This window comes from Cutaneotrichosporon oleaginosum (genome assembly GCF_008065305.1).
Source record: "Cutaneotrichosporon oleaginosum strain ATCC 20508 chromosome Unknown ATCC20508_contig01, whole genome shotgun sequence".
NCBI classification, from domain to species: Eukaryota; Fungi; Basidiomycota; class Tremellomycetes; order Trichosporonales; family Trichosporonaceae; genus Cutaneotrichosporon; species Cutaneotrichosporon oleaginosum.
In genome coordinates this window covers 175912-203259 of record NW_027072170.1, presented here as the reverse complement: position 1 = coordinate 203259, position 27348 = coordinate 175912, and the positions used below count along the sequence as shown (strand labels likewise).

Genomic DNA, 27348 nt, shown 5'->3' with positions numbered 1-27348 from the left:
CCGAATAGCCGTGCTTCTGGTGCGCTTCGGCCGGCCTTTCTCATCGTTTTCCCCCCGCTCTCCCCCGTCTTAGTGCATTCCCGCGACACCCGCCCAGCGGGTGTTTACGTGGTGGCCCCGCTGGAACCCGATTGCGTTGTCGATCACGTAGCGCAGTACGTACATGCAAACTGGGATCCAATCCAGACGCATGGAGAGTGGGAGTACGCAATTGCTTTTGTGTTGCAGGGAGAGAGGGGGGGAGAGGCGTGCGTAGTGCACTTTTTTTTTTGCGCTGTCGGGGTTGAGACGTCGTCGAGCGACAAGGGTTAGGGAAAGAATTCCCTGTTCTTCTCTGGCTCCCTGCTCCAAGCCCGGACCAACGCAGGGCTGCCTCCTCTGAGCCACGGAACGGTCGGTGGCGTAAATCCATTCAATACTTACAGACCTCTCTTGGTGCTCTGTCTCTCTGTTCTCTCTCTGCTCTCGCCTACTTCAAACATCCATCTCTTCTTTGCACTGCACTCGTCATCTCAACTTGCTCTTCCATCAGCTGTATACAAGAACTCCCTCGCCCCTCGCCCCCACAACTTCATCTCACGTTACCACCACCACTCTCCCCTACGCCCACCCGCCGCGCCCCATGGCCACACAACAACAACAACCCGCCCCCGCCCAGCAGGCGACCACTCCACCACCCACCCAAATGCGCTTCTTCACGCCGCCCAGCCCCGCCCCCTCCGATGCTTCGCAGGGGTCACAAGGCCCATCCTCCCCCATCCCCGCCTTCGTTCGCATGGTGAGTGGAGACCGTGACGGCGAGCGCAGAACAGAGCAAGCGCTGACCCCAGGCCGACGAAGAAGCACTCGACGGCGTGACAGACGACGACATCGTCAAGTGGTGCTGCTATCGCGACGACGAGTTCATGGATGTGGATGATGACGACGACGACTGAGCGCCCACACACACACCGCCTCACACCCTCCCGCGCGAGCAGGCTCAACGCCGCCGCACCCCGCCCACGCTACGCCCAGGGCCTGAGTTCGCACCAGCGATCGTTGCCGCTTCAACACGGCCAAGCCCCCCGGCGAGAACTGGCGCCCCGACACTGTAGGGTTCGGGATACAGACTAGACAGACTAGAGTTGTACGACCACAATGTGCATGTATGATAAGGGGTAGTTGTTCCATGGCCGGGGTGAGGTGACGTCTCTCTCCGACAAGACCGGCGAAGGCACGCAGGCCATCACCATCAGCACAGACGAAGGCACATTATTTCAGTGCGGAGCGGCTCACGTCTGCCCTCGTGATGCAATAATGCAGAGCTTGTCCATCTTCAGAGCGCATCGCGTTTCTCACACCTGCTCTGCATTCTGCTGCCACCCCAAATATGTCGGCCCCACTGCGTGCAACAACACAATGCTTCCACTGCACAATGGCTTCGGAAGTCGGTGAGCGCGATTACATGCTGTGTGCGCACGAGCCAGCCCCGTGTTGGTTTATCCGTCCGATCCGGAGAGTGTTATCGAGAGTTCGGTGCGCTATGCACTGCGGGGATATGAGCAGAAGCATGGTGGTGCGAGCGCTCGGTCCGCCATGGCACGAGCTCGAGCGCTGTCGTCGCGCCGCCGCGCCGCCGCCACAGGGGAGTTCATTCGGCGGCACCCGTCATACGCACGTCAACGAGGAGCAGAAGCACGGCTGAATCAACGCCGCGCGCCTTGCTTGTACTTGGGATGGGGTTCACACAAGGTCGTGCTCGGACTCGTTTTTCGGTCGAAGTCACCGCAAATTCAGGCGTACTATGCTCAGTCTGTGCAGCGGGCCCCCACTCCTCGCGCACTAGTACACATGCATGCTACAGTCATAGAAGGAGAACGTCTAGGCTCGGGTCGTCGGCCACCGCATCCTTAATGTGGTAATATGGCCGTCCGCTGTCGTGTGCGGCGTGGACGAGCGCCACAATCGCGTACGCAGCGTTGAGATCGCGCTCGCCGATCGGTGTACGCGCATGCCCGAGCAACGCGACGACCGTGGACCGCGCCGTGCCGGTCGCTGCACACGCCGTGATGAGAATAGGCCACAGCCACCCATCGAGTGCGCCGAGGTCGGCAAATGCGTCGCAACTCAGATCGACAAATTCACGCACACGTGCCACGACATCGACGTCGGTCGGCGCAAACCGCTGCGCTTGGTGCATGAGGAGGACGAGTGTGGCGAGGCGCCACGCACGCGCGCCGTACTGCACGCTCCGGATATCGGGGCGCGCGGCGAGGCGCGCCGGCCACACGTACTCTAGCTCGGCGCGCAGCGCCGCAGCGTCGTGCTCGAGCTGCTCGGCCAGGAGGTCGCTCTGTCCCGCGATGTGACTGCGGCGCGCGGCGAGACCTACCGCTCGCCCAAACGTCGGGATGAGGATGCGCGGCGCAAAGAGCACCGCCTCAAAGAGATCCGGCAGCGCCGGCGCCAGTTGGACTTGTAGTGCACGGCTGGCGAGGAGCCATGCCGGATCCAGCGTCACGTAGGTGGGGAGCGTGCCGTCGGTCAGGGAGGCTGGCGTCAGCAATTGAACTCTAACGTCTCGTTAAAGGCCTGGAGCGCCGTTTCACTGTCACGCACCCAACACGGCCAGCAGCGCCGTAAAGTCCGAATAGACGGCCATGCCGAGGGGTTCAAGAATGCGCAGCTCCGGACCTCGGTAGCCTGGGTTTGGTGGCGTTACTCCAATCACCCATCCTGGTCCGCCGCGTGCCAGCGCCCAGTCGACGCCGGCCTTGAGTTGTTCTCGCCATCGGCCGGGGATCGGCGTCGTGACCTGCGACAAAAATAGCGTGAATCCCGTCGCGCCAAGTTTGCCGTTGACAGGCGGGATTGTTGTGCTCGCCGTCTTGCGCTGCACAAGCCCGAGATAATGCCCGAGGAGGCCGTTGCGTCGCCCCGCCCCGTCACGGGCACGGTACGATGCGCTGCTCGCGTTCGCAGCAAGAACGGCGGTCGAGCTGCACAGCAGCCGGTTCTCAGCGTCGTCGAGGTCAGCAAAGGAGCGCCGTACAAGCAAGGCGTGGTGGTCTAAAATCGCGCGCAGTGGCGAAGCGGGCGCCACTGGAAGCTGGACGTTAACATTGCCATACCCCAGGCACGGGAACGTTTCCGTCGGTCCAGCGCCGGATCTGCCAAGCGAGCCTCAGCCTCCGCCGGAGCTCGACTCACCTTAGCAATGAGGCTGTCGGCCAGAGCGGTGCGTGAACATGGTCTGAGTCAGCGAGGACGTGGACGTGGAGGGCCGTACTGGAGGAGGTCGGCGTCGATGCGCTGCGCCTCCATGAGGGCGGCGGCTGCATGCGAGAGCAGCATTTCGATCTGCGCGACGCTGATGTATGGCTCATCGCCGACGGTCGGCGTGTGACTGCGCACGACGAGCGCGTCGTCCGTCTCCTGCCCCTCCGTGTCGAACGGATACTCGCATACGCGGTGGGGGTGTCGCGCGCAATTCGAGCACCGCGGCTGATGTCAGCTCTGCATACCGGAAGAAGAGCAGATCCGTTCCTCGGCGAGGCCTGATCCCTCGCTCACGGCCTCACGCACTCTTCGCTCGTCGCACTTGACGCGCCGCTGCCGGCACAGCAAGCATCCCGTGACGGTGCGCACGCGCTTTTTGCGCGGGCGCCCGCGCGTCGTGAGATTGGGGTCGCTGGGCCCGGCGTCCATATTGTGCGGGTATGGGCAGTCAAAACAATTGCGATGGCAGGGTCGGGCCTAAAACGTCGTCTGTCTCCAGGCTCCAGGATAGTTCCGGGCCGGCTCACGCCGTGCCCGAGGGGTGGGCGGTGGTGGGTGCACGGTCGTTTCGGTGGTGGAGAGTGAGAGTGCGCATCACCGACCCAAAGATGACGCCGAGGATATGATGAGTGAGAGCGCGTGAGAAGTCGGTGGCGACCGGGCTTGCGGTACTAAACTTGAGCGCTGCAGCGTATAGGCTTTGCGCTTCGGCCGAGTCGCGCGCTCCGAGGGTCCGAAGCTCCCGAGCGGAGCTCCAACATCTACCTGAAAGCCTCGCCGAGTCCATGACGCCGCGCGTGGTTCCGTTGTGCGCACGAGCACGAGTCTGATAGGAGCATGTCGCAAAGCCAAGATGCCATTGCGGAAGGCATGCCTTGATCTGCTCGCCAGAGGCGGAATGTTCGGCAACGAGACTAACGAGGCGTCTCATCAGCAGATCTTATCTGATATCTCGTCTGCAATGCTCCCCGCGTCGCGCGCGTTCTCTTGGCCGCAGTCTTCAGCGACTCGATGTCCCATCAAGTACAGGACAACGGGTAGGTGGACGCCTACATATCGCAACCTCCCGTCCTGGGCCTGAGCCCGACGCCAAGCTATCACCATGGTCAGACGAGTACATACAACCTCGTGCCAACTTGCGCCACAGGCTCCCCGTCGAAGGTATACATAATGACTCGGTAAAGGGCTCGATGCCACCTCTAGAACCGCGGCTGACCCATACCCTCGATGTCACCGCAAGCCCAAGGGACGGTGTTGGCCAGGGTTAAGAAGGTGAGGTAGCGAAGAGGAACGAAGCGTTTGAATGTGGGGACGAGGATGGCGTCCTGTAACGGAAGAAGTGTCTCATTGATTATAATCCGACAACCGTCACAAGACAGCCAAGGTGCGGCATGGTGGCGGGCGGGGAACTCTGGGATCAGCAGAGGGGAACTTGATGCTTATAGATCCCGGCCCACGCCGCTCCAGCACTCCTTGAGGGAAGCCCTAATACTTCCTCCATGGCGTTTTGCTGCTGGGACGCACATGTGGCAGTCGCGCACACCCCAGGCAGGACGAGTAAAACAAGGTTGTCACACAGGATGTGTCGCTAGACCGTTTAAGTGGCACTCTTCTTCAACCACGAATCGGTAGGACCATTGGCTCTATCCTTTCGCCTTTCCAGGGGTTCGTTCACTTGGCTTCTTGTCTTCTGGGCTTCTTAGCCCCACGTTTGAGCGTTCTGTCTCCCAAGGGCACCGGGAACAAGTCTGTAATTGCACCTCTGCTTCGCTTCCGCGGTTCTGCCGACACTAGGAACCATCTGTGATCAATCTGAGGCAATCTGAGGGTTGGAGGCGGGGGGGGGGGGGGGGGGGGGGGGTTGAGGCCAAAGATGCATTGAAGGATGAATTCCATCACCTTCTTGGAGTGTAGGGGGGATGTGAGCTAAGACCACTGGGAATGTCGAGTGGCAGTGGCATGCGGAGTGAGAACAGACGCCCTTACCAATGCATCTCTGGGCTGATGTAGAGATCCACTAGGGATTGGGAAGTCATCTTTCCGGGCGGAGCATGTCGTGGAGGCAATGCACTGCAGACACTGCAGAAGGGTACGATGGCTCTGCCTTCTCCTAAAGTTGATGTCTTTTGAAAAGTGACTCTCGCAGCCCACAAGGCGCGCGTTCGCAAGCCACGAAGGTGCGATGTTCTGGGTCTCAATCCGCGGATATACGCTGGCCTTGCCGTCTCATCAACCAATATCGCCATATCGCCAGGCGGCGAAGAGACCAGATGAGGACATGATTTGGTTGCTGGCGACAACAACGTACATCACGTCCACATTTGCGTCCTGAAGCTCCTGCAGCAACTCGGTGTTGGGTACTGTTCCGCACGTCCTCGAACACTTGCCATTCCGAGCACGGTCAGAGAGCAAGCGCCGAGAATCGCCCAAGGATGGCGGCGGGAGCGCGGTTCAGTGGGGAACAGATAACGCAGTGATGGTGTGGATGATAGCGTGGGTTTGAGGTAAGTCGCTGTTGTGGGATGAATAACAGTTGTTACTACTTGCGAGGATTGCATGAATGCCTCATGGGTCTTGGCAAATACCGAAACTTCTACATACCGAGAGTACCGAGACCCATGAGCTCCGCTCACGGCCGAAAGATGGCGAGCAGAAGTCTCATAAGACATGAGTTTGTCACACTTCGTCCTTCATCCATACACCTCGCCATGACCGTCTCGCAATCGCCACTGCGCATCGGCGTCGATGTCGGCGGAACGAATACGTGAGTGCATGTTGGCCAGACTGCTATCTCGGCATACCTCGGCCAATTGGACAACATCGCTGACCCAGTGACGCAGTCGTGCTGGACCTCACGCCTGGTTGCGCCGCACCCGTCCTAGCCGCACACAAGGCGCCCACGACTCCAGACGTAGCCGAGGGGATCCAAGCTGCGATCGCCGCGACGCTGGCCGTAGCTGGTGTCGACAAGCGGCGCATCCAGGCCGTCGCAATCGGGACGACTTCATTTGTCAACTCGCTTATTGAGCGTGACGCGACCAAGCTTGAGCGCGTCGCCGTCGTGCGTCTCTGCGGACCCTTTTCGCGCCGTTGTCCCCCCTTCGCCTCCTTCCCGTACGAGCTGCGCGCCGTGCTTGAAGGGCCTGTGTTCTTTGCGAATGGCGGTCTGGAGGTAGACGGGCGCGAAATTGACCCCATCGACCCCGCCGAGATCCGTGCCATTTGCGCGGCAATGCGCGAGCGCGACGTGCGTGCCGTCGTGGTTTCCGGGTGCTACTCCCCCATCGACGATGAGTTTCGGCAGGAGGAGCGGGTGGGCGCAATCATCCGCGCCGAGCTCCCCGGTGCGCGCGTCACGCTGTCCAAAGACGTGGCGCACATCGGCCTGCTGCAGCGCGAAAACGCGACGATCCTCAACGCCGCGCTACTGCGCTACGCAGAGAGCACCGTCGCGGGATTCCGCGCCTCCACCGCCGCGCTCGACCTCGCCTGCCCCATCTTCCTGACCTCAAACGACGGCACGCTCATGACGTGCGATCAGGCCGCGCGGTTGCCGATCAGGACGTTCTCGAGCGGCCCGACAAACTCGATGCGCGGCGCACACTTCCTTGCCTCCCTTACCGGCGCAAAGCGCGAGACGGCGCTCGTCATCGACGTCGGCGGCACGACTACCGAGATCGGCGTGCTTCTTCCCACCGGCTTTCCGCGCCAAGCGGGCGCGTTCCACGAACTCGTCGGCGTGCCCCTCAACTTCTCTATGCCGCACGTACACTCTATGGGGCTGGGCGGTGGGTCGCGCGTACGCGTGGGCGAGAAGACGACCGTGGGGCCCGACTCGGTCGGCTACCGGATCACAGAGGAGGCGCTGTGTTTCGGCGGGCGCACGCTGGTGGCGACTGACATCGCCGTGGCGGCAGGAAAAGGCGGCAGGATCGGTGATGCATCTCTCGTAGCGGGCGTCGACGAGGCTACTGTCAAGAGTGCACAGGCGCGGATCAAGGCCATGATCGAGCTCGCCATCGACAGCATGAAGACCAGCGCCGCCGATGTCCCCGTCTACCTCGTGGGCGGGGGTGCGATCCTCGTGCCGGACGACCTCGCCGGTGTGAGCCACGTCCATCGCTTCCCATACTATGACGCCGCCAACGCTGTCGGCGCGGCATGCGCCCAGGTCTCGGCGGTTATCGACACTTTCGAGGACACAAGTACGAAGTCTATCGCGGTGGTGCAGCGAGAGGTGGAAGCGCGGGCCGTCGCACGTGCCGTGGCGAACGGCGCGGATCCGCAGCGCACGAACGTCGTCGAGTCCGAGGCGATTCCGATTGCGTATACTACAGGCAAGTGTCGGTTCTACGTCAAAGCCGCCGGCGAGTGGACCGGCACGGCGGCGGCGCAGGATGAGGCGGCCTCCGCCGGCGCTGAGTTCAAGTGGGACGCCAGCTCTCCAGTCACGCTGGCGGTGCCGGCGAACGGCAAGCGCGAGCTACCAAACTTGGACGTGCAGGTCACAGCGGCGGATATACTGGCGTACAGGCCCACGATTGAGGGTCCGCACTGGGTGCTTTCTGAGCTCGACCTCGAGTGGATCGCGGCGGGCTGCTACATCCTCGGGACGGGTGGCGGTGGGAATCCCGCCACAACAATGCTCTCAATCCGAGAGCTCGTGCGCGCCGGCGGCAAGGTGCGGGTGATGGACCTTGAGAGCCTGCCGGAAGACGCGAAGGTCGTGTGGGGCGGCGGCATCGGGTCGCCTGAAGTCGTGCTGGAGCGCCTGGACGGGGGTGACCCGAGCGAGGCAACGCGCGCCCTCCTCGACCTCGTAGGGGTTTCGGCCAGCGCGGTCGCAGCTATCGAAATCGGCGGCGGGAACGGCATGCACCCCATGGCCACTGGGTGCTCGGCCTACCTCGACCTCCCGGTTATCGACGGCGACTTCATGGGGCGCGCGTACCCCACCGGTTGGCAGACGACAGTAAATGTCTTCGACGCAGGCGACCGCGGCGAGATGTCCCTCCCGAACGCCATGTGCTCCGGAAACGGAAATAACACGTTCATGACAAGTGCAAAACACTACTTGGATATCGACCGGATCATGCGCGCCGGCTGTGTGGAGATGGGCACTCACGCCGACGTGGCGTGCCGCCCTCTTGAGAAGAGCTTCCTCCGTAAGGCACTCGTACGGAACACGGTGTCACAGGCATGGCGCCTCGGCCGCGCCGTGGCGCTCGCTACAAAGCAGGCGAACATTGGGAACGTGGGGCGAGTATTGGTAGACGCTGTGGGCGGGGATAAGGCCGCCAAGGTCCTGTTTGCCGGCAAGATCACCGATGTGGGGCGGCATACCCATAAGGGGCACACATATGGCGAGATCTCGATCCAGGCGATGGCGACGGAGGAGGACGACTCCAGGACTCCCAAACAGCGATTCGAGGGCGTCATGAAGAGTACGCTGTCGCAGATTGAGCTAGCTGACACCAGTCCCCTTCAAGAACGAGAACTTGATGTGCAAACACGTAGTGGGCGACAAGGAGACGATCGTGGCGGGCGTGCCCGACCTTATCTCTGTGCTGGACGCGCAGAATGGTCTCGCCCTCGGCACGCCTGAGTACAAGTACGGACAGCGTGTGCTTGTCCTGGGCATCACGGCCGCGCCGCAATGGACGTCAACGAAGCGTGGGCTGGAACTGGGCGCTCTCCCGGCATTTGGGTACAATGTGCCATACACGCCGCTCGGAGAGTATGTGCAGCCCACGAGCGTGATTCAGGAGTACGCTGTGGTGGCGTAGACACCATCGTAGAGTACACATTTCGTTATCATGCCATAGCTGCAGAAAGATCAGTGGCACAGCGAGGGGATCCGATGATATGCCGTGCAAGCCGCGAGATGCCGGCGACGCGAAGAGAGCCGTGCCGCACAGCGAACGCTCGGACGCGCCGCCGGAATACTCGGGCGGGGGTCGGTTGCGTGGCAACTGCAGAATAATAGAGCAGACACCATGGCGCTGCTTATCAGGGAGAGCCAAGCGGAATGTCTCCATGCTCATGACGCACCCTTATGCCGTCCAGCTGCTCAGAGATTGCCACCTCCCTACAGCATGCTTGCCTCAAGGTGTTTGTCATAATCGAGGCACGGACCAGGAACGAAGATGGTTGTTGAAACGCTGAATCCTATCGATACTCGAGACTTGCGCATCGCTTTTTCCAACTTTGCAGGGTTTCCACTTGTTCTCCACGACGCGTCGCGCACCGGCTGCATCGCCACAGCGCAACTCATCTCCTTGATGATCTCACTCACCCTGTCAACCCCACGCGCACTGCTACGATCGTCAGCACGCCAACGCCAAGCGCCCCGGCTTGGCCGGCATGCGAACCGGGACTGACACATCCGGGTACATATATGGCCATCTTACGCCTCCCCATTGCCACTTTCCCATCACTCATCATCGCTCACTACCCCTCCCTCCCATCTCTCTTGCACCTCATCACCATGGGCCTCTTCACCGCTCCCGCCCCGACGCAGCTCGTGCCCGCCAACCCCCCCATCGCTGTGTTTCGCGACTTCATCGCCCAGGCGCCCACCACCCTCGTCCTCAAGGAGAAGGTGTGGAGTCTGAGCGGCGACTCGTTCAGCATCAAGGACGCCGCGACCGGCCGCCCCGTCGTCAAAGTGGCCGGCAAGGCACTGTCGCTGCGCGACCGCAAGCGTAAGTCCGGCGCAAACCGACACCTAACGCCCAGAGGTCATGGACCCCAGCGGGCGACCGCTGTACTCGCTGCGCTCCAAGCTCATGACGATCTTCAACGTGCAGATTGGAGAGGACGCGAACGAGAAGGAGCTATTCCGTGTGCGCTCCCACAGCCTGTCGCGTGAGTCGCTCTTCACGCTGGCAACCACTGATGCCAGTCGGATCCAAGCTCACCGTCACCTTCACCAACGCCATCACGGGCCAGCCGGTCGAGCTCAACATCAAGGGCGACATGTTCGGCATGGGCTCTGTCATCCGCTGTAACGGCCAGCCCATCGCCCAGATCTCGCGCGAGTACTTCAATGCCGCCCAGATCTTTGGCGACCAGCAGACTGTCAGTACGATGCCAGGGCGGAGAGCTGATAACAGTACTTCGTCACGGTTGCCCCAGGTGTTGACCTGGCGCTGATTGCGGGCATCTGCATGGCCTTCGATGAGGCTGAGAATGAGGCGAAGTAATAATCACTCGAGGTTTCACGAAAGATGCGTTCTTGAGTACTCATACACGATCTCGCTCCGGCTCTCGACCTCTTAGGGGCTTTGTATTCTTCTACACCCTGTATACACCGATACCCGCCTGTCGTATGCATTAGACACCTGCTGGCTGAGCGCTGAGCCGAATAACCCAGGTCGCCGGAGTGAATCAAGGTTGACAACTCTACGCATGGTCTGACGTCACTGGGCCACACTCGATCATGGATATTCCCTCCAACTCGACGTGGGATGGACAGTGAGACAGCTTCCTCGCAGGCTGGACCATTCTTGCCTCACTCCGCCTTCTGCGCGACCACCACCTCGAGCACCGGCGAGATGCTGAAGTCAAACTCGCCCTCCATGCCCGTCAATCGCAGCCGCTCAATGCGGTGAACGCCGTCGCGTAGCGCGAGGAACTTGATCCGTGCAGCCAACGACGCTCCAGGAAGAAGCGGGCCGCACCGCACGTCCGTCTCGAGAGGGACAAGGGCCGGTGCTGCTGCCTCGTACTGCGCCAACAGGGCGCCGAGGACTGCATCGTCGACGCCGTACGCCGCCTCATCAGCTGCGCGTCTGCGGCGCCGAGACCACAGGTCGCGGATGCGCGTGTCCGCCTCGCGCGCTGGTACAGCGAGGCGGAAGCGGCGCACCGTGTCGGTGCGGTTATGCACAAACACCTCAATGGAAAAGGTGTCCAGTGGGTAGATTGTGCCTTGTGTGTCGGTGGCGAGCGGAGCTGGCGCGATGCTCCCTTCCCCGCCGGGCAGGACGCGGACCGATACGAGCAGGCCGTGTCCGTCGCCCGCGTAACGCCCACTCACTGCACGGCCTGAGAGGGCCTGCAAAGGGAGGTGCACGTTCGGCCGCGCAGGATTGGTCACCACCTGCCGGTCGTCCGCAATTAAGTTGGCGAGGGCGTACCGCCTGTCACCTGCAATGGCATTGGGAGCTGGTGCAACCACTTTGGCCGCAGGACGCTGCTTTTGCCGAGGTGCAGGCGGGGGTGGTGGGGCAGGTGGAAGTGTAGAGTAGAACGGGGTGAGATCAAGATTGCAGTTCCATCTGCTCTGGAAAGGAGCCGTTGGAAATGCCTTCGAGCCCTGCTGGAGTCGGTAGGGGCGCCCTATGAGAACAATCGAGACGACCCGGTTCTCCTCGCCCTTGTGCCGTGGTACCTCCACCGACCCGGGTGACGACGCGATCGTCACCGCGTAGAGCAGGTTGTACTGCTCGAGCGCGGAGAGCTCAAGCGGGAACACAGTATCGAACCCAGGTGTCTCTGGAGGCGAGGGACGGGCCCCCGGCGTACGCGGCTCCATGCCGGGCTGGCAGACCAGTTCAGCAGTAGCCTTGGGGCCTTTCCCACCGACCTCGACCGTGACCTGCTCAACCTCAAAGGCGTAATCGCCTGAGTCTGCGCCGTTCTCGACCTCAACGCAGACAACAATTTTGCGCTCCGCATTGTCCTCCGACTCTTCAGCTGCCGCCCCGGGCGGCAGGAACTGCGGCAAAAAGATGGTGCGCATACGTACACGCAAGCCCGGGGAGAGGCCGAGGACACGGCGAAATGACTTGCGCATTGTTGTACTTGCGCTGAGAGACAGCTGCACGGGCGCAGTGGGAATTGAATGCGAGCGGGGAGTGCTGCTGCGCGGCGTTGGTGGGGTGATGTCGCCTCGGATAGCTGGGCTCAATCGCGAGAACGGTACAGGCGCTAGCGTCAGCTGTGCCATCGACAGGAGATCCCAGCAAACTCACTGGCTGCCAGACCCCCCAGCAGGTCGATATCCTCCATGTGGGCCAGGTCGATATCCTCCTCTTCTTCCTCGACGTCCACATCTTCCGTCTGTGTGCTGGCGACCGTGCCTACTGACCTGATGCTGGCCGTGTCGGACGCTGCGCCAGCTGGCTTGCGCGGCTTGGCACGCAATGTTGCCGACGCCGTAATACCCAGTACCGGGTTGGCGATCTGTGTGCGGACATATACTGGGGTCAGCGGTTGACAGCTACTGCCTCTTCGCACTCACCGACGCTCATTTCGCCACACCAGACGGCAATCCACCCATCGGCCGTACGCACGAGCGTTGGCCTTGTCTCCCCGTCTACCGCAACCTCGCCTTCCCACACAGTAACTCCTTCCAGATCCGCGTACTCCTCAGCACCGGGCGACGTAGCAGGTACAGGCCTGGGTGTAAGGGGCGGTCCGCCCTCGCCAGCCTCCGGAATGGGCGGACGGCCCGGCTGGTGCGCCGCGGAAGTCGCGGAGGCGGGGGTGGGTGGAACGGTGGCACCGGGTGTCTGGGGCAAAGGAAGGTTAAGACTAGCAGTGGGCGGACCGTTGGGCGTCGGAGTGCCAGCAGCGACTGCTGCTAAAGTTGCTATCCTGGGGGGTGAAATGGGGGATGGTCTATGTTTGGTCGGGGAGGCCGTCTTCGTCGGTGTCCTATCCTTAGCCACGGGTGGGGGAGGAGCAAGGCTACTCCGTCTCTCTGCAAAGCCGACGGGCGCGGGCGCAAGAGGGGGGAGGAAGGACACTGTCGCCGTCATTTGAAGGTGCTTAGCCAGAGCTGCGAGCTCGGGCGGCGCAATGCCTGGCCCGGCAGCGTGCGGACTCGATGGAGACGGCGAGGCTGAGGGTAGCACATCGGAGGGGACACGGAGTGAGACGGCGTATGCGACCTTCTCGTCTGGCGTTAGAAGAGCAGGAGTGATGGGGGCGTACCGAGGAAGACGGTGTCGCGTGATGGCAGGGCGCGCAGCGCATCCCACCACGCGGAGCGTTCCCGAGAATCCTGCGGGGCCGGAGGGAAGCTCCCCGTCGCCGGGACGAGAATGTCGAGCTCGGCGGCGTGGAAGATGGGCTCGAGTGACGGCATGGACGGTGTCGAGATCAAGCTCCGGGTGGACGCGACATGGACGCGTGAGGTGGAGGGCGGAGGCAGATCGGTAGCCACAGGTGAACCGAGTCCGATGGAAAGTGGGGCAGTCAGGCAGACTGCCAAGGGCAACGGCATAACCACCTTGACCCCGCCGTGCTGAGAACCATGCATGCAATCCGAATCTATATGCTACTCGTCGTCGCTCTCATCGTCGCTCTCACCCTCACTCCCCTCACTTCCCTCGCTCTCGCTCTCGCTCTCGCCTTCGGACTCGACCTTTGCGTTCTCCGCAACCCATTCCCGTGCGCGCGCCTTGGCCTTCTCCATCCCGGCCTTGTCTCCCGCACGCGACTCGAGCGCAAGCCACTTCTTGAACACGAACTTTGCCCGCTTAGCGTTCATCTTGGTGGACAGCGCGCGGTCAACGAGGCCGCGGACGGTGGGCATGTCGCCCGCACGCCCTGCGGCGTCGACGTAGACATTCCAGACATCAAGCCGCTTGGGGTGCCGCTCAAGGATGCCCTCGAAGAGCGTCTTGCCGCGCTCAGCCGAGCCAAGCTTGTACTCGAGCAGCGCAAAGCGCTTCGTAACTTCCACATGCTCCTTCTTGTCGAGCGACTGGAGGGCGCGCGGGAGGAGGGCACGCGCCTTCTCGGCGGACGGGGAGGTGGATGAGAAGTGGAACTCGGCGAAGCGCGCCCATGTCTCGGGGAACGCAGAGTACTTCTTGAGCATCTTGTTGAACGTCGCCTCGATGAGAGACGCGTCCTTGCCCGCAGCGATCAAGGCGTCGATGTAGCGCGTGTACACGGCACGGCCGTCGTTAAACTGGACCGCCTCCTTGAACACCTTGTCGGCCGACTCGGCCGTGCCGAACCCGAGCTCGAGGTTGACGAGCGCCATCCACACGTTGAGCTTCTCCTCCTCCTCGCGGAAAGCGATACGGTCGAGCGCGCGCCGGCCGAGCGAGCGAGCACGGTCAACCTCGTGCAGCGACAGCAAGAACGACATGTACTGGATCCAGAGATAGGACGAGTTGGGCGACGCAAGGAGGGCACGCTCGAACTCAGACTCGGACTGGGGCCGGGCCGACGCCGCGTCGGCAGTCAAGTCTACCTTGCCCTTGCCCTTCTTCTTGGGCGCGACGGTCTCCTCCGCATCTGAAGACGACTCGTCCTCGGAGTCAGAGTCGGACTCGGCCGCGTTGCCAGCCCAGTCGAAGCCACCGACGGCGATGGGGCCAGCCGTCGAGACCTTCTTCTGAGCCTTGGAGGAGCCAGCAGGTGCTGTGTCAATCTGCCGTCAGCTGGGCTCACGCAATGCTCAAAGCGGATAACTCACCTCCTCCTCGTCTTCCTCGTCATCGTCAGACTCGTCCTCGAGCCGCACGACGTCCTCGTCATCGCTGCCCATGAGGCCGAGGTCCGCATCGGAGTCAGCCTCCTCGTCGTCGAAGCCCTCCTCCTCCTCGTCTTCTTCTGAGCCCTCTTCAGCGTCCTCGTCCATCCCCTCGTCCTCCTCATCCTCGTCCTCGCCTTCCTCCTCGTCCTCATCCATGTCATCGTCGGCGGCCTTCGCACCCTCGAACTCGTCGGCGAAGTGGCTCGCCTTGATGGAGAAGTTAACGCGTCCCTTCTCCTTGTCCAGCGCAATAATGACGGCGCGCACGGCATCGCCCACACGGAAGCCCTTGAGCGCGGCCGCGACATCAGTCTTCTTGTTGTCGGCGATCTCAGAGCGGTGGCACAGCCCGGAGACGTCCGAGCCATCGATGCGCAGGAACAAGCCGTAGGTCTCAACGGTCGTGACTGCGGCGGTGACCTTCTGGCCCTCGGCGAAGTCGCCGATGCGGAGCTTGCCCTTGCCGGCCTGCGCCTTCTCGCGGGGCTTCGTGCGCAGCGTCATCTCAGCGCGGTCGTCGGACACGGACAAGATCTTGCCCGCCACCAACTGGTTGACCGCGAAGCGAGGCTTCCAGTCCTTGACGAAGTCGTCGAAGAGCTCCTTGATCATGACGCGGGCGGTGATGTTGCGGCCGAGCGAGACGAAGAGGCCCGCCGGCGTGATGGAGCGCACGAGGCCGCGCACAGCCTGCCCCTCCTTGAGCTGGGAGAAGGACGTGATTTCGGGGTCCGCGACCTTGACCTTGGCATCGGGGTTGACGCGAGACTTGCGCGTCGAAAGGTCAACGGTGCGGGCGGCACTGTCGACGGCAAGGATAGCACAGAGCACATTGTCGTCGACGCGGAGCGCACCGGTGCCCGCCGCGTTCGAGAGGTCGTCCGCCTCGTCGCAGGGGTGCACGCGTCCACGGATGTGCTTGCCGATACGGAGCATGGCGCCCGCGGTCGTCTTGCCAACCACGCGGCCGGGGACGACGTCGCCAACCTGCAGGTCGTCGAAGGAGCGCGCAGCGGCAGAGACGCCGGAGGGGATCTTCTCCTTCTCGCGGCGCTTGTTCGCGACAATGAGGAGGCCCGACTTCTCGTTCTTCGAGACGACGACAAGGTCGTCGAGCTTCTCGCCAGTCTTGAGGGACTTGCGGAGCTCGTCGACGCCCATGCCGCGGTGGTTGGAGAGGTTGGCAAGCGAGAGCAGTGCGGTGAGCTGCGAAGGCACGAGCGTGACGACGACCTGCTCGGCGTGGATCTGGGCGACGATACCCTTGACAGCCGCGCCGACTTCGAGCTTCTCGGCCGCGACAGCGGTGGGGAGCGCCTGGCGCACGGAGGCAACGAGCTTGCTTGCCTCCGTGTCCACGTCGGTGATACGCACAGTGACTGGCTTGCCGACGTAGAAGATGTCAGCGAGGTTGGCGACAAAACCCTGTGCAGCCTCAGACTGGGGCACAAAGGCGCGCAGGCCGCCAAACAGGTCAACGAGGCAGCCCTTGTCGAGAAGCTTGGAGACAACAGCAGGCGTGATCTCGCCCTCCTTGACGTCGTCAAACGCCTTCGGGACTGGGAGGTCGGAGTCGACAAGGCTCTTCTTGAGAGTGAGAACAACACGGTTGCGCGCCGGCTCAAGCGCCCACACGCGAGCCTTGACGTTCGAGCCGGGCTTGAAGCGCTTCTCGGGGTGCTTGAGGCGGATGTCGGCGTAGTGGAGGGGCCAAACGACACCGTCCACACTTCCCTGGACGTTGACGAACAGGCCCTTGTCAGAGAGCCGCTTGACGGTGCCCTTGAGGACCTGGCCGACCTCGAGCTCGCCAACGGCCATGAACACCTGGTTCAGGACGCGCGGCTCGAACGAGAGCAGCAGCACGCCGTCAAGCGGCGAGTGCCCGATCACGCGCGCGCGGTGGTATGTCCCCGACTTGAACTGGACGGTGCTGTGTGACAACGTTGCGAGACGCTCGTCGGTGAGGTGCGAAATATGGCAGAAGCCCTCGACACCGTCGTCGGTGCGCGCGACCACGCCCCAGTCGGGAATGACCCGGGTAATCTTGACGCTCGCCAGCGTCTTGCCGATAGGAACCGCCTCCTCGAGCGGCTCCTTGGATCCAGTAAGCGGGGAGGAGAGGTTAAAGATGTGCGGGAGGACGGAGAGGGCAAAGCGACGCTCGCCGGCAGCCACAAAGTCGTAGAGCACACGCGCCTTGAGCTTCTTGCCGATCTTGAAGCGCGCCTCGATCTCGTCCTCGCCGAGCCCGAGATGGGCGAGGTCGATCGTGCCATCGTAGAACCCACACAGCTTAACGTTGAGACCCGAGGGCACGACAGCGGTGATGAGGGCGCTCACGAGCGTCCCTGGCAGCAGAGAGCCGATGTTCGACACCTCAGTGAGGCACGAGTGGATCAGTGTCTGCTGGTCGATGCTGAGCTGGAGCACGCGGCCCCCTGCCGTCGCCGTCTTCACGATCGCGGGGAGGAGCTGGCCGGGGATGAGTTCTGGAGTCAGCTGGGCCCGACGTGTTCACTCACCTCCGTCCACCTCTTCGTTGCGGAGGAAGCCCTCGACGCCGGGGGCGGACTCGCCGAGCCCCAGGCCAACACGGTATCCCTTGTCCTCCTTGCTGAGCACCTCGCCGGTGATGCGGAAGCCGTCTGTGAGGTCGGCCTTGGCGACCTCGCCGTTGATCTTTTCCGGGATGAGGGTGAGCTCGATGCGGGCGGCGAGCTTGGTCGTTTCAGACACGGGGTACTGGGCGACGAAAGCCTGACTCGCCGTCGGGAACGCGTTCAGCACCTTGGCCGCGACGTACTGCCCCGGCGCAAAGAGCTCTGGCAACTCCGGTGCGCCGCCTTCCTCCTCCTCCTCGTCTTCCATCTCCACATCCTCGTCGTCGTTCATCTCCTTGTTGAGTGCGGCGGTAAGCGTGTTGGACACCTCGGTGATCGGAACATGTGCGAGAAGGTTGTTCGGCAAGCTCACGACAAGGTGCAGGGGAAGCACAGTGTGTACCCTCCCAAGCACGAGTGTGCCGGGCACAAGGCGCTTGTAGCTGAGCTCCTCGACGCGGATCGTGTCCTTATCGCGCTCGGCGCGCGCAGCGTCGCCCGACCCCGTCGCCTTCTTGAGCCGCTTCGCGTGCCGCTCCGAGATCTTGCGCGGCTTCGGCTTGCCCTCGGCGTCTGCCTCTGCCCGACCCTCCGCCCGCACCTGCTTGACCTCGAGCGGTGTGAGTGTTGTCCCGCCGCCGCGCGGGAAGTCGACCTCTTCGGCCTTGAGCGCCGACGTGAATGCGGGCGCGGCGCGCGGCGCCGGCCCCGCCGGCGCGTCCGTGCGCGCCTTCTTTGCCTTGCCTGCGGGACTGTCGGCCGCGCGCTTCTTGCTTGTTTTTGGTGGTGCCATAGTGTTGTTGGAGATGCACCGTACGCAATGAAACACGACGCCGCACCAACAGAAATTCTCAACTTTCAGCCGTCATGCCACGTGCCGCATCACGTGAGGTGGAGGTGCACTGATCTCCGAGGATCGAGGCGACGCATGATGGCGGCGGCGGCGATGGTTTCATTCATGCAACAACCGAGGAGGACGAGCGCACCTCTCCTCCTCATCGTCTTGATCTTGCTTACCATGCCGGGCGATCCAGAGATCCGAGCACTGGTGCGTTTCGAAATCTGGGGAGCTGACACCAAGGCCGAGGCCATCTTTGCCGACCTCCTCGCGGACCAGGTACTGACTACGACAATTGCCGCCCACCGCGAAGTCAAGCGCGGGCAGGCTGTATGCGCGACGTGTGGGACACGGTGAGCTTATTCCGGCCGTGGAGGCGCGGGTAAGGGCTCCTGACACCAGATGTCGTGCCCATGTCCCGATCGCGCCGCTGGCTAGCGGGTCAACGTCAGCTGTGGGATCTCGCGAGAGCAGTCCTGCCCGGGGTATCACAGTGCGGCCGAACGGGTATACGATCGGCCCGGAGAAGGGTACGGGCGGTGGAACGGGCATCGGGAGTGGCAGCGGGCGTGTCGACGCGGCGGGGAACGCATTCTTCGACTGTCTTGTGTGTGGAAGAAGTGTGAGTGTGCGCAGAGGGTGCGCGGCTTGATTGTGACTTGTGGCACCCTGGCACCGTGGCACTGTGGCATCTCACCATGCTTTCGCTAACATCAGGTCACATCCAACCGGTACGCACCGCACCTGGCCTCCTGCCTAGGGTTCTCGGGGAGCACGCGCCGTGGTGCGAGCCGCGTCGCGGCCGCCAAAGCGAGACTGGGCGCGGACGGGCGCGCCAGTCCGTCCCCCTACTTGACCGGCGACGACAGCGACACCGAAAGCCTGAGCGGCAAGCGGAAGAGTAAGCCCACCCCTTGCTGCGCTGACGCCAGAACTTCTCAACGGGAACGGCAAGCGGGCGTCGTCGCCGTCAAAGGCAACGCTAAAGAAGGCGCGGCTCGCGCAAGGCCACAGCGGCAGTGCGCCGCCTGCGTCGCGCCCGCCGCACCCGCCGTCGCGGCTCGGGCGGCCGCCGACGTCCGCGAAGAGCGCGTCGCCGTACGCGTCGCCTGAGAAGAGCGGGGCTGCGAGCGTGCCGGTTTGGCGCGAGGGCAGCGCCGCGTCGTCGACTAGCGGCGGCAAGAGCGGGAAGAAGAGCGTGCCCCCGCCGCCAGCCCCGCAGAATGTAGCGGACGGAGAAGAGTCGAGCGAGGCAGACGACGACTACTGATTGTACATGTGCATAGTGTCGGCATGTATTGTACCACACAGGGAATGGGGTGTCAGTGGCGGTATGTGACGCGGTGAGTCGTGCGAACCGATGCGACTTGTCCGCCGCGTGCGGAACTGTTTGATTAAATGCATGTTACCATAGTAGGCTACAAGAAACGGCATCGTGCCGATCGAACTTCTGACTTCTCCCTCTCTACGCCTACGCCCACGCCTGTACGTCCCTACGCCTCGCCCAACTCGCGCCGGATGCGCTCCCGCACCTCCCTCAATCCGCCAGTACGCCGCACGCGCCCGGGGCTCGCTGGCCCCGCAATCCCGGGGCTGGAGAGGACAGAACCAGGCGACGACGGCGGCTCAGCCCGGAGCTCGAGCCAGTCGTGCCGCCCCACGCGTTTGGAAGTCACGAAGAAGGGACACAAGTCCACGAGCATCTGGAGCGATGTCTCGGCTTCAGCAATGGAGATCGGTGTCTTGGAGCTCTGGACCACCGTTTCGGCCACCTCGGAGAAAGGGAGAGCGCGGCGGCGCGCGCGCGGCGTCCCGCTTCCCGAGCCTGGCGGCGGGGCGGAAAACATCCTGTCGTCAGCGACAATGAGGGAGGGGAGACATACATCCACACGCCCTCGGCAACGCCTTCGAGGCGGCTGAGCGTCGCGCGCCGCTTCAGCTCCTCTTGGTCTGACCGGCGGTGGATTACGCCCGAGCTTGAGGCCAGGGACTCGCTGAACGTAGGCCGGGAACGGGCTTTGATCTGTCGTCAGCGAGGCTTGCGGTCGGAACTCACGCGCGCGAACAGCGCCTTCTTGCGTTCTTCGGGCGTGCCGGCCGCCGGCTTCTCCTTGATCTCGAAGGGATCGGAGAGGAGCGTGGGCTTCTTCGGGGACGAAGTCAGGCCCATTTCGGACATGGCGGGCGAGGAGAAGAGGTTGCCCGCTGAAGGCACGGAGGGAAATTTGGGTAATGGCAGCAACGGGATGGGCGGGATGGCTGAGCGGCCTGACGTCCGTGTCGTTGGCGTCGGGAGATGCGCCGTTTCGAGGGGCGTCACCTCTCCGCCATTGAGCTCGACCCAGCGCTCGAGGCGCCGCCTGACTTCGTCCTGGCGCAGATCGGCGCCCGCATTCCACCGGCCCATCAAGCGCATGCCTCCCCCTTGTCCGCGGTTACCGAGCCCGCCTGGCGCGCCGCCGAGGAGCAGCTGCCGCGTCTCACCGGCTTGGATCTCGAGCTCGATGCCGATGCCGTGCGTGTGCACCCGCCGCCCGGCTTCGAGCGTGCGCGTCACGGTGATGAGGTAGCTGAGGCCCGAGACGGACTCGACCGCCGGGCGCACGAGGAACGGGTTGTCGTCCTCCGTATCTGCGGGCAGGGATTCGCCGTCCCACGTCCACAGCCAGGCGAGGCGCGCCAGCTCTTCGCGCCCGAAGCGCCGGCCGGCGGTGCGTTCCACCACACTGCGCAGCGCGTGGAACGTCGTCACGTTCGGCACGCCGACGCGGGTTGCGCTCGCCGAGTGTGGTGGGAGGACGGGTGGGTGTTGTGCGATGTGTAGAGACAGGGCGATGTTGAAGGCGTGGTGCAGCGTCAAGAGGTTGGCCAGGTGCTCGGGGAGGCTTGAGCGGGGCGCAACGAGCTGGCGTTTCGCTGGAGGTTGGGAGTCTTGTGAGTCGTCGTCGTCATCGTCGTCGCGTCGACGCCGAGTCTGTGGTGTGGGAGGGAGAGAGCTGGGCGTATTGGGAGGCCTGGTGTGAGCGCAGAATGATAAAGTACTCACAGAGCACGCTTGGCGCCGCGCTTGCCAGGAGTGGCCTGCACGCCTGACATGATGTTGTGTTGTTTATGCCTTGCAGTTGGGATTCCGGATCCAGCCGGATACAAGGTGGGAGACAGGTGACGGGAGAGTACTCTCACAGAGAGAGTGATGGGGAGGGGAGGGAGGAGATGGAGGAGGATACGGGGTGGAGGGGGATTGTGGAGATGGAGAGAGCGACGAGGACAACGACGGCGACACGACGGGTGAGAGGAGGGGGCTCGTGCAGCAAAAGCAAAGTAAATGGCAGGAGCAGGGATGGCTGGTCATCTGGCTTCAGGGTAGTGCCACGCGACAATGTCATGAGGTTGGACCAATCGCGTTGATTTTGTGTGCCTGTCCTGAAACGCGACGACTCTGGATTTGATACTGCTCATGAAAAGAATGACACGAGTATACCACGTGCTGGTCACATGACTTACCCGTCAGTCCGAATATGTTCTGGTGAGGATTGATTGCGTGCAGGATGCGGAGAACGGAGTGCGGGGGCGGCATGGCAAGGTCCGCTCGGCCTTCGGCCCGCAAGAGCCGGCGTGCGTGGCTGTCTTGACTATGCTGCACTTTGATCGTGAGGCCGTCCTCGCCCGTCGGTCAGCTGCGAGCAGGGCCTGGCCCACGACCACCTTGTGCATCTCGTCGCTGCTCGTTCCGCCCATGCCATCAGCAGTGATCTCGGACCAAGGCGAGTCCGCCTCTTCGGGTATGAGAGTCGCGTTGAATAATGGCACCTGGGAGGAATTGCCTGGGTGACATGGCATGGGCGGACTGCATGGACTGACTGCCCTGGCCGATGATGCACTCGTGTCCACTCTACTGCTGTAAACCGACCGACCTTCCTCCTCCCATCATCATACTCTGGCCATTACCACATCTCTCTTTCTCTTTCTCTCCATTCACTCACTCACGCCAACTCACATTCTACACAAAAGACGTTCAGCTCGTCCACTCTCTCATCACTCGAGCCCCGTAAGTCCGTCGTCATCCAGCCATGGCAGTAGAGGGATCACCTGGGACCCCCCAAGCCATTGCCGCACGTCCTGAGCGGCCCATTGGTCCGGTCTTCCACCGATCATTGGGGACGTCCACCTTGTTCCATCCCGAGTGCATCGCCGTTCTGCAACGTTCAGCCAAGATATGAGCGTCGGCGCATGCGCAATGATGACATGGAAGAGTCGCAACGCATGTCTAGTGCTTCTCCCATGTTGGTGCACGTTTCTGGGGCGTGTCTGTTGCATACATCCTATCCTTCCATTGCCGCAGGTGCTGACGTAGCTGGATTGGTCACAACGCGCACGCTCGGCCCCGATCATTCCCATTCCGGCCTCCTCACCTGACTGCTTTATCCCCCACAATACTTGTTCTTATCCGTCCACGACTCTTCTTGCACTCCCACGCTCAACTCTTCTCGACTGCTACTCGCACCCCGCCGCCGACGTCGCCCTCTTGATTGCGATTGCTCTCTGTGAATTGTTCCAGTCAGAGGTACGTCACGATCTATTTCATGTCGCCCTCACCTGCCTTCCCTTGGGCTTGCCACAATTTAAAGTTCCGCCCCCTTTAACCAGAGGGCGTTGCATCATGAGGCCGGTCCGACCTCGGCTACACTCACACCCACACATCCGCTCCAGCGACTCACACTCTCCCCTGCATCGTCCATCGCACTGACTGGCCTTGCAGCTTTCATCCATCCACCATCATGGCCGCCTCCAACTCTCCTCGGCCCTCGCGCGCCAAGCGCGGCTCCATCCCCTCGCTCGAGGCTCTCGGTGAGGCCTTCAAGAACGAGACCATTGTCGTCGTCTTTGGTGCCTCAGGCGACCTCGCGAAGAAGAAGACGTTCCCGGCCCTCTTCACCCTCTACCGCCAGGGTCACCTCCCCAAGGACGTGCACATTGTCGGCTACGCCCGCACCAAGATGTCTGAGGAAGAGTTCCACAAGCGCGTCACCGGCTACATCAAGAAGGACGACAGCGTAGACGACTTTGATGAGAGACTCGAGGGTTTCAAGAAGGCTCTCACCTACATCTCGGGACCCTACGACAAGGATGAGGGCTACCAGGAGCTCGAGAAGCACCTCGTCGAGATGGAGAGCAAGCGCGGCCCTAGTGAAAAGGCCAACCGCGTCTTCTACATGGCGCTCCCTCCTTCGGCCTTCACCGACGTCGCTGCTGGTGTCCGTAAGAACAACTACTCGAAGAACGGCGGCAACCGTATCATTGTCGAGAAGCCGTTCGGCAAGGACCTCGAGTCGTGCCGCGAGATGATGTCGGCTCTCAAGGCCGAGTGGAACGAGGACGAGACCTACCGTATCGACCACTACCTCGGCAAGGAGATGGTCAAGAACCTGCTTGTGCTTCGCTTCGGCAACATTGTGCTCGATGCCGTGCTCAACAAGTACTCGGTGTCCAACGTTCAGATTACGTTCAAGGAGTCGTTTGGCACCCAGGGCCGTGGTGGCTACTTTGACGAGTTCGGTATCATCCGTGACGTCTGCCAGAACCGTGAGTACGCAAGCGTCTGTGACGTTCTGCTGTGTGGGGGCTGCTGCGCGGGAGGATGGTAGTGCCGCGTCAAGATGGGACTGCCCATCTCGGCGTAGGTGGCGTTTGTGCTTGGATCCCATCTCCTTGACTCATGTATGCCGACGCCGTGACTAACCATACCCCAGATCTTATGCAGGTCCTGTCGATCCTGGCCATGGAGCGTCCCGTCTCCTTTGCCGCCGAGGACCTTCGCGACGAGAAGGTCAAGGTGCTCCGGTCGATCCCTCCCATCAAGAAGGAGGACATGTACCTCGGCCAGTACGTCGCTGGCAACGGCGAGCCTGGCTACCTCGACGACGAGACTGTCCCCAAGGGCTCCACCTGCCCTACCTACGCCGCCCTGTGTCTCTGGATCAACAACCCTCGCTGGGAGGGCGTGCCTTTCATCATGAAGGCCGGCAAGGCGCTCAACGAGAGCAAGGTCGAGGTCCGTGTTCAGTTCAAGGACGTCACCTCGGGCATCTTCACCGACATTGCGCGCAACGAGCTCGTCATGCGCATCCAGCCCGACGAGGCTGTGTACATCAAGCTCAACTCGAAGTTGCCTGGCCTCATCACCAAGGCTATCCCCACCGAGCTTGACTTGACCTACAAGGACCGCTTCACCGATGTCGAGGTGCCTCAGGCGTACGAGGCGCTCATCCTGGACGCGTTCAAGGGCGACCGCTCCAACTTTGTCCGTGACGACGAGCTCGAGCAGTCGTGGAAGATCTTTACGCCCATCCTCCACTACATTGACCAGGAGAAGCCCAAGCCTGAGCCGTACCCGTTCGGCGCGCGCGGCCCCAAGGACTCGCTCGCGTTCTCCGAGAAGTACGGCTACAAGCGGACCGACGAGGGCACCTAGTGAGTGGAGTGGGGAAGGGTGGACACCACCCAACCTGTTCCCTTCCCAGAACGCACACTGACAACCAGCACTTGGCCCGTCACCAGCGTGTCGGCCAACCTGTAAGATGGATACCGAGCAGCAACATCAAATAGTCCGCGACTCGTTATATGGAACGCAGTCCCCTGTAGAGTGTGACATGGAGATGAGATACTGGATGCGTCGGCGTGCTCGGCGGTAGTTTGAGTATTAAGGCAAGGCCGTAAAGGTCATGGCCCTCGGATTAGCATCTTGAGCGCCGTGCCATTGCCACTGACAAGTATATAGACGCAGGCACAACGCGTCGTGCGGCGCTAAAACATGCTCCGGCCTGGGCGGCATTGAGTGGCACCAATTGCGAGATCTCTCCCTGTGCCCTCTTCTCCCCCCCCCCCCTCCCCCACCCCCATCGCAAGCAGAGTACATATGTCCGTGTCTAGTTCTAACGCTACACGCGAGGCCAGCTCGTCTCATTGGGGCTAGATAAGCGCAGCGAGCGCGGCGAGCGCAGCAATCCCTGCGCCAAGGGCAACACCAGCGCGGGGTGCGCCCGAAGTGGCGCCGCCGCCACCGCCATCCTTGGTGCTTCCGTCAGCGCCTCCGCTTACGTTTTAAACTCACCCCTCGCCAACAAAGTAGTTAAAGTTGTAATCTGCCGGTTTGTCGGTATACGCCCAACTGCCACTATCGAAGCGCAGCACGGCCTTGCCGTCACGCGTAACTTCGCCGCCGACAGCGCCCGCCGCACTAGGAACCTTGAGCTTGGCGAGGCCGGCCTGCAAGTCCCACGCGGCGCTCGAGGCGCCGCTCCAGATCCGCACGCGCGCGGGCGAGGTGAGGTACGCGACAGCGTACAAGTTGTCATCGGTGTCGTCGGCGCGCGCGGGGCGCGGGAGGGAGGGCGCGTTGGGCGTCGCGTCCTTCGGGTGCGGCCTCGTCCAGAGCCACAGGCCTTCGTCGGCCGGCGGCGCGCCCGTGCGGAACACCGTCGCGTAGTGCTTCACCAGTGAGAGCAGGCCCGTGTGCGGCATCCCGCGCGTCCACCCGTCCGACTTGGGCTGGGCGGAGGCCGCGGGCACCGGCGCGATGTAGTGCGACTCGCCGAAGTCTGGTGTGAGCAATTCGTTCTCTGCACTCTGCTCGGAGAAACCTAGAGACCGGCCGCCGCTCGCTTGCTCGCTTCGCTCGCGGCTCGCGGCTCGCGGCTCTCGGCTCCGCACTCACCATTCCAGCTCAGCAGCTCAAGCATGTCCACCTTGTCGCGCATGCCGATGACCTGCTCGAAGCGGGTAGCGAGGAGCCAGTCGTCCGAACGATAAATCCAGTTCTTGTCCCAGCTGTCCTTTCCGTAGTAGGTGAAGAAGAACGGCGACACGGGAGGCATATACCCTTTCGTACCGAGGGCGGCGATCCACTCGGTGTCGTTCTGCGTCGTGAGCGCCTCGGGGCCCTGCGGCCACGCAGCGTCCCAATGCATCTGGCCGTCGTACCACCTCCCCTCTTTAACTTGGGCGGTAGTCATGAACGTCGACGGCATAAAGTAGATTTCTGTGCCGATGGCGCGCCGCACGGCGTCCCATCCAGCCGCGACGCTCGCCTGGCCAAACGTACACCGCTCGCCTGAAAACGTGCTGACGAGCACCTTGCCCCCGTACATAGCTTGTGCGGGGTGCGCGGCATACTTCTTCGCAAGCTCGGCGACGGCGCTCACATCGCTGGCGTTCATGCACGGAAAGCTCGTCATGTCGAACGAGAAGAAACACTTGAGGCCCGCGGCGCCCGCTGCCGCATACGCCCACTCGACGTTCTGCGGCTGATACGCGTCCCGGCCCATGTTGAGGGCGAAGCCGTCGATCCCCGCGCGCTTGGCGAGATCCACGTCCGCCGTCCAGTTCGCGGACGTGTAGAACTCGGTGTTGCCAATCATGTGGTGTGCCCACACGTACTTTGTCGCGCTGGACGCCGGGACGGCCGCTTGCTGCGTCACGGCGTCGCCCGTGCCGGAGACGGCGGGGGGCGCTGCGCCGGCAGCGGCGGCGGCGGTGGCGGAGGCGGTCGTGGCTGCCGAAGACGCGGCATTAGAGGCGGCACCGCTCGCGCTCGCACCAGTACCAGCACCAGCACCGACCAGCTCGAAGAGATGGAGGGACGTGGCGCCGCCACATGTCTCACCCGCGTCGCCGGGACATGGGGACGTGCAGTCGCTCGCGGACGCAGGCGTGCTCTTCATCTCGCGGGCGCAGTAGCACTGCTGTCCGTCTGGGGTTAGCCGCGCGTTGGAAGGAAGCCGGCGAGGCGAGGAGGTCTTACGTCCAGCCTGCTCCTCGCCACCAGGCAGCCCGTGGTGGCGGCCCTACTGGCCGCCTCGTACTCACTCTCCACACCAGCAAACGAGTACATGTTGTCACCGCATAGCTTGGTGCAGTGCGCCGGGCTGTTCAGGGCGCCCTGGTATGCGAGCGTGTCGAGGACGCGGGCGGCGGCGCTGTCTTGCACACACCCACGGTCGGACCATCCTGGTGCGGGGGCGCGGGGGGCGTGTGTGTGTGAGTGTTGGGGATGCGCTGCCGCCGCGAGGGCGAAGAGCAGGGCTGCTATCATTGTGAGGTTAGTGGAGAGATGCAGAGAGCAGGCATGTGCAGCTGATATCTATTCTATG

The 27348-nt window shown here is 62.7% G+C and overlaps 10 protein-coding genes across 10 annotated transcripts; 5 read left to right on the top strand and 5 right to left on the bottom strand.

Annotated features, from left to right (window-relative positions):
* Positions 1–622: 622 nt before the first annotated feature.
* On the top strand, positions 623–935 carry COLE_00089 (uncharacterized protein; the record flags this gene model as incomplete). Its single annotated transcript, XM_018422379.2, has 2 exons — positions 623–778; positions 831–935. The coding sequence occupies 2 exons, from the start codon at positions 623–625 to the stop codon at positions 933–935; spliced, it is 261 nt and encodes an 86-aa protein (XP_018281080.1).
* Positions 936–3095: 2160 nt separating this feature from the next.
* On the bottom strand, positions 3096–3687 carry COLE_00088 (uncharacterized protein; the record flags this gene model as incomplete). The annotated part of the gene is made up of 4 exons (XM_018422380.2): positions 3096–3149; positions 3190–3232; positions 3269–3483; positions 3565–3687. The coding sequence occupies 4 exons, from the start codon at positions 3685–3687 to the stop codon at positions 3096–3098; spliced, it is 435 nt and encodes a 144-aa protein (XP_018281081.1).
* A 2279-nt stretch (positions 3688–5966) lies between these two features.
* Positions 5967–9044, top strand: COLE_00087 (uncharacterized protein; the record flags this gene model as incomplete). Its single annotated transcript, XM_018421211.2, has 3 exons — positions 5967–6022; positions 6091–8702; positions 8737–9044. 3 exons carry the CDS (start codon positions 5967–5969, stop codon positions 9042–9044), a joined length of 2976 nt encoding a protein of 991 aa, XP_018281082.1.
* A 611-nt stretch (positions 9045–9655) lies between these two features.
* COLE_00086 (uncharacterized protein) lies at positions 9656–10463 on the top strand (the record flags this gene model as incomplete). The annotated part of the gene is made up of 4 exons (XM_018422381.2): positions 9656–9962; positions 9997–10125; positions 10163–10338; positions 10374–10463. 4 exons carry the CDS (start codon positions 9656–9658, stop codon positions 10461–10463), a joined length of 702 nt encoding a protein of 233 aa, XP_018281083.1.
* Positions 10464–10771: 308 nt separating this feature from the next.
* COLE_00085 (uncharacterized protein) lies at positions 10772–13354 on the bottom strand (the record flags this gene model as incomplete). The annotated part of the gene is made up of 4 exons (XM_018425205.1): positions 10772–12192; positions 12237–12464; positions 12506–13165; positions 13201–13354. 4 exons carry the CDS (start codon positions 13352–13354, stop codon positions 10772–10774), a joined length of 2463 nt encoding a protein of 820 aa, XP_018281084.1.
* A 192-nt stretch (positions 13355–13546) lies between these two features.
* COLE_00084 (uncharacterized protein) lies at positions 13547–18154 on the bottom strand (the record flags this gene model as incomplete). The annotated part of the gene is made up of 3 exons (XM_018420722.2): positions 13547–14653; positions 14699–17250; positions 17284–18154. The coding sequence occupies 3 exons, from the start codon at positions 18152–18154 to the stop codon at positions 13547–13549; spliced, it is 4530 nt and encodes a 1509-aa protein (XP_018281085.1).
* Positions 18155–18379: 225 nt separating this feature from the next.
* Positions 18380–19469, top strand: COLE_00083 (uncharacterized protein; the record flags this gene model as incomplete). Its single annotated transcript, XM_018420723.2, has 5 exons — positions 18380–18409; positions 18443–18552; positions 18602–18821; positions 18917–19100; positions 19132–19469. The coding sequence occupies 5 exons, from the start codon at positions 18380–18382 to the stop codon at positions 19467–19469; spliced, it is 882 nt and encodes a 293-aa protein (XP_018281086.1).
* Positions 19470–19692: 223 nt separating this feature from the next.
* COLE_00082 (uncharacterized protein) lies at positions 19693–21295 on the bottom strand (the record flags this gene model as incomplete). The annotated part of the gene is made up of 4 exons (XM_018422382.2): positions 19693–20047; positions 20083–20222; positions 20256–21213; positions 21246–21295. 4 exons carry the CDS (start codon positions 21293–21295, stop codon positions 19693–19695), a joined length of 1503 nt encoding a protein of 500 aa, XP_018281087.1.
* A 1682-nt stretch (positions 21296–22977) lies between these two features.
* Positions 22978–24776, top strand: COLE_00081 (uncharacterized protein; the record flags this gene model as incomplete). The annotated part of the gene is made up of 3 exons (XM_018425206.1): positions 22978–23782; positions 23950–24670; positions 24740–24776. 3 exons carry the CDS (start codon positions 22978–22980, stop codon positions 24774–24776), a joined length of 1563 nt encoding a protein of 520 aa, XP_018281088.1.
* Positions 24777–25306: 530 nt separating this feature from the next.
* Positions 25307–27290, bottom strand: COLE_00080 (uncharacterized protein; the record flags this gene model as incomplete). The annotated part of the gene is made up of 3 exons (XM_018420249.1): positions 25307–25797; positions 25914–26948; positions 27065–27290. 3 exons carry the CDS (start codon positions 27288–27290, stop codon positions 25307–25309), a joined length of 1752 nt encoding a protein of 583 aa, XP_018281089.1.
* Positions 27291–27348: the final 58 nt, after the last annotated feature.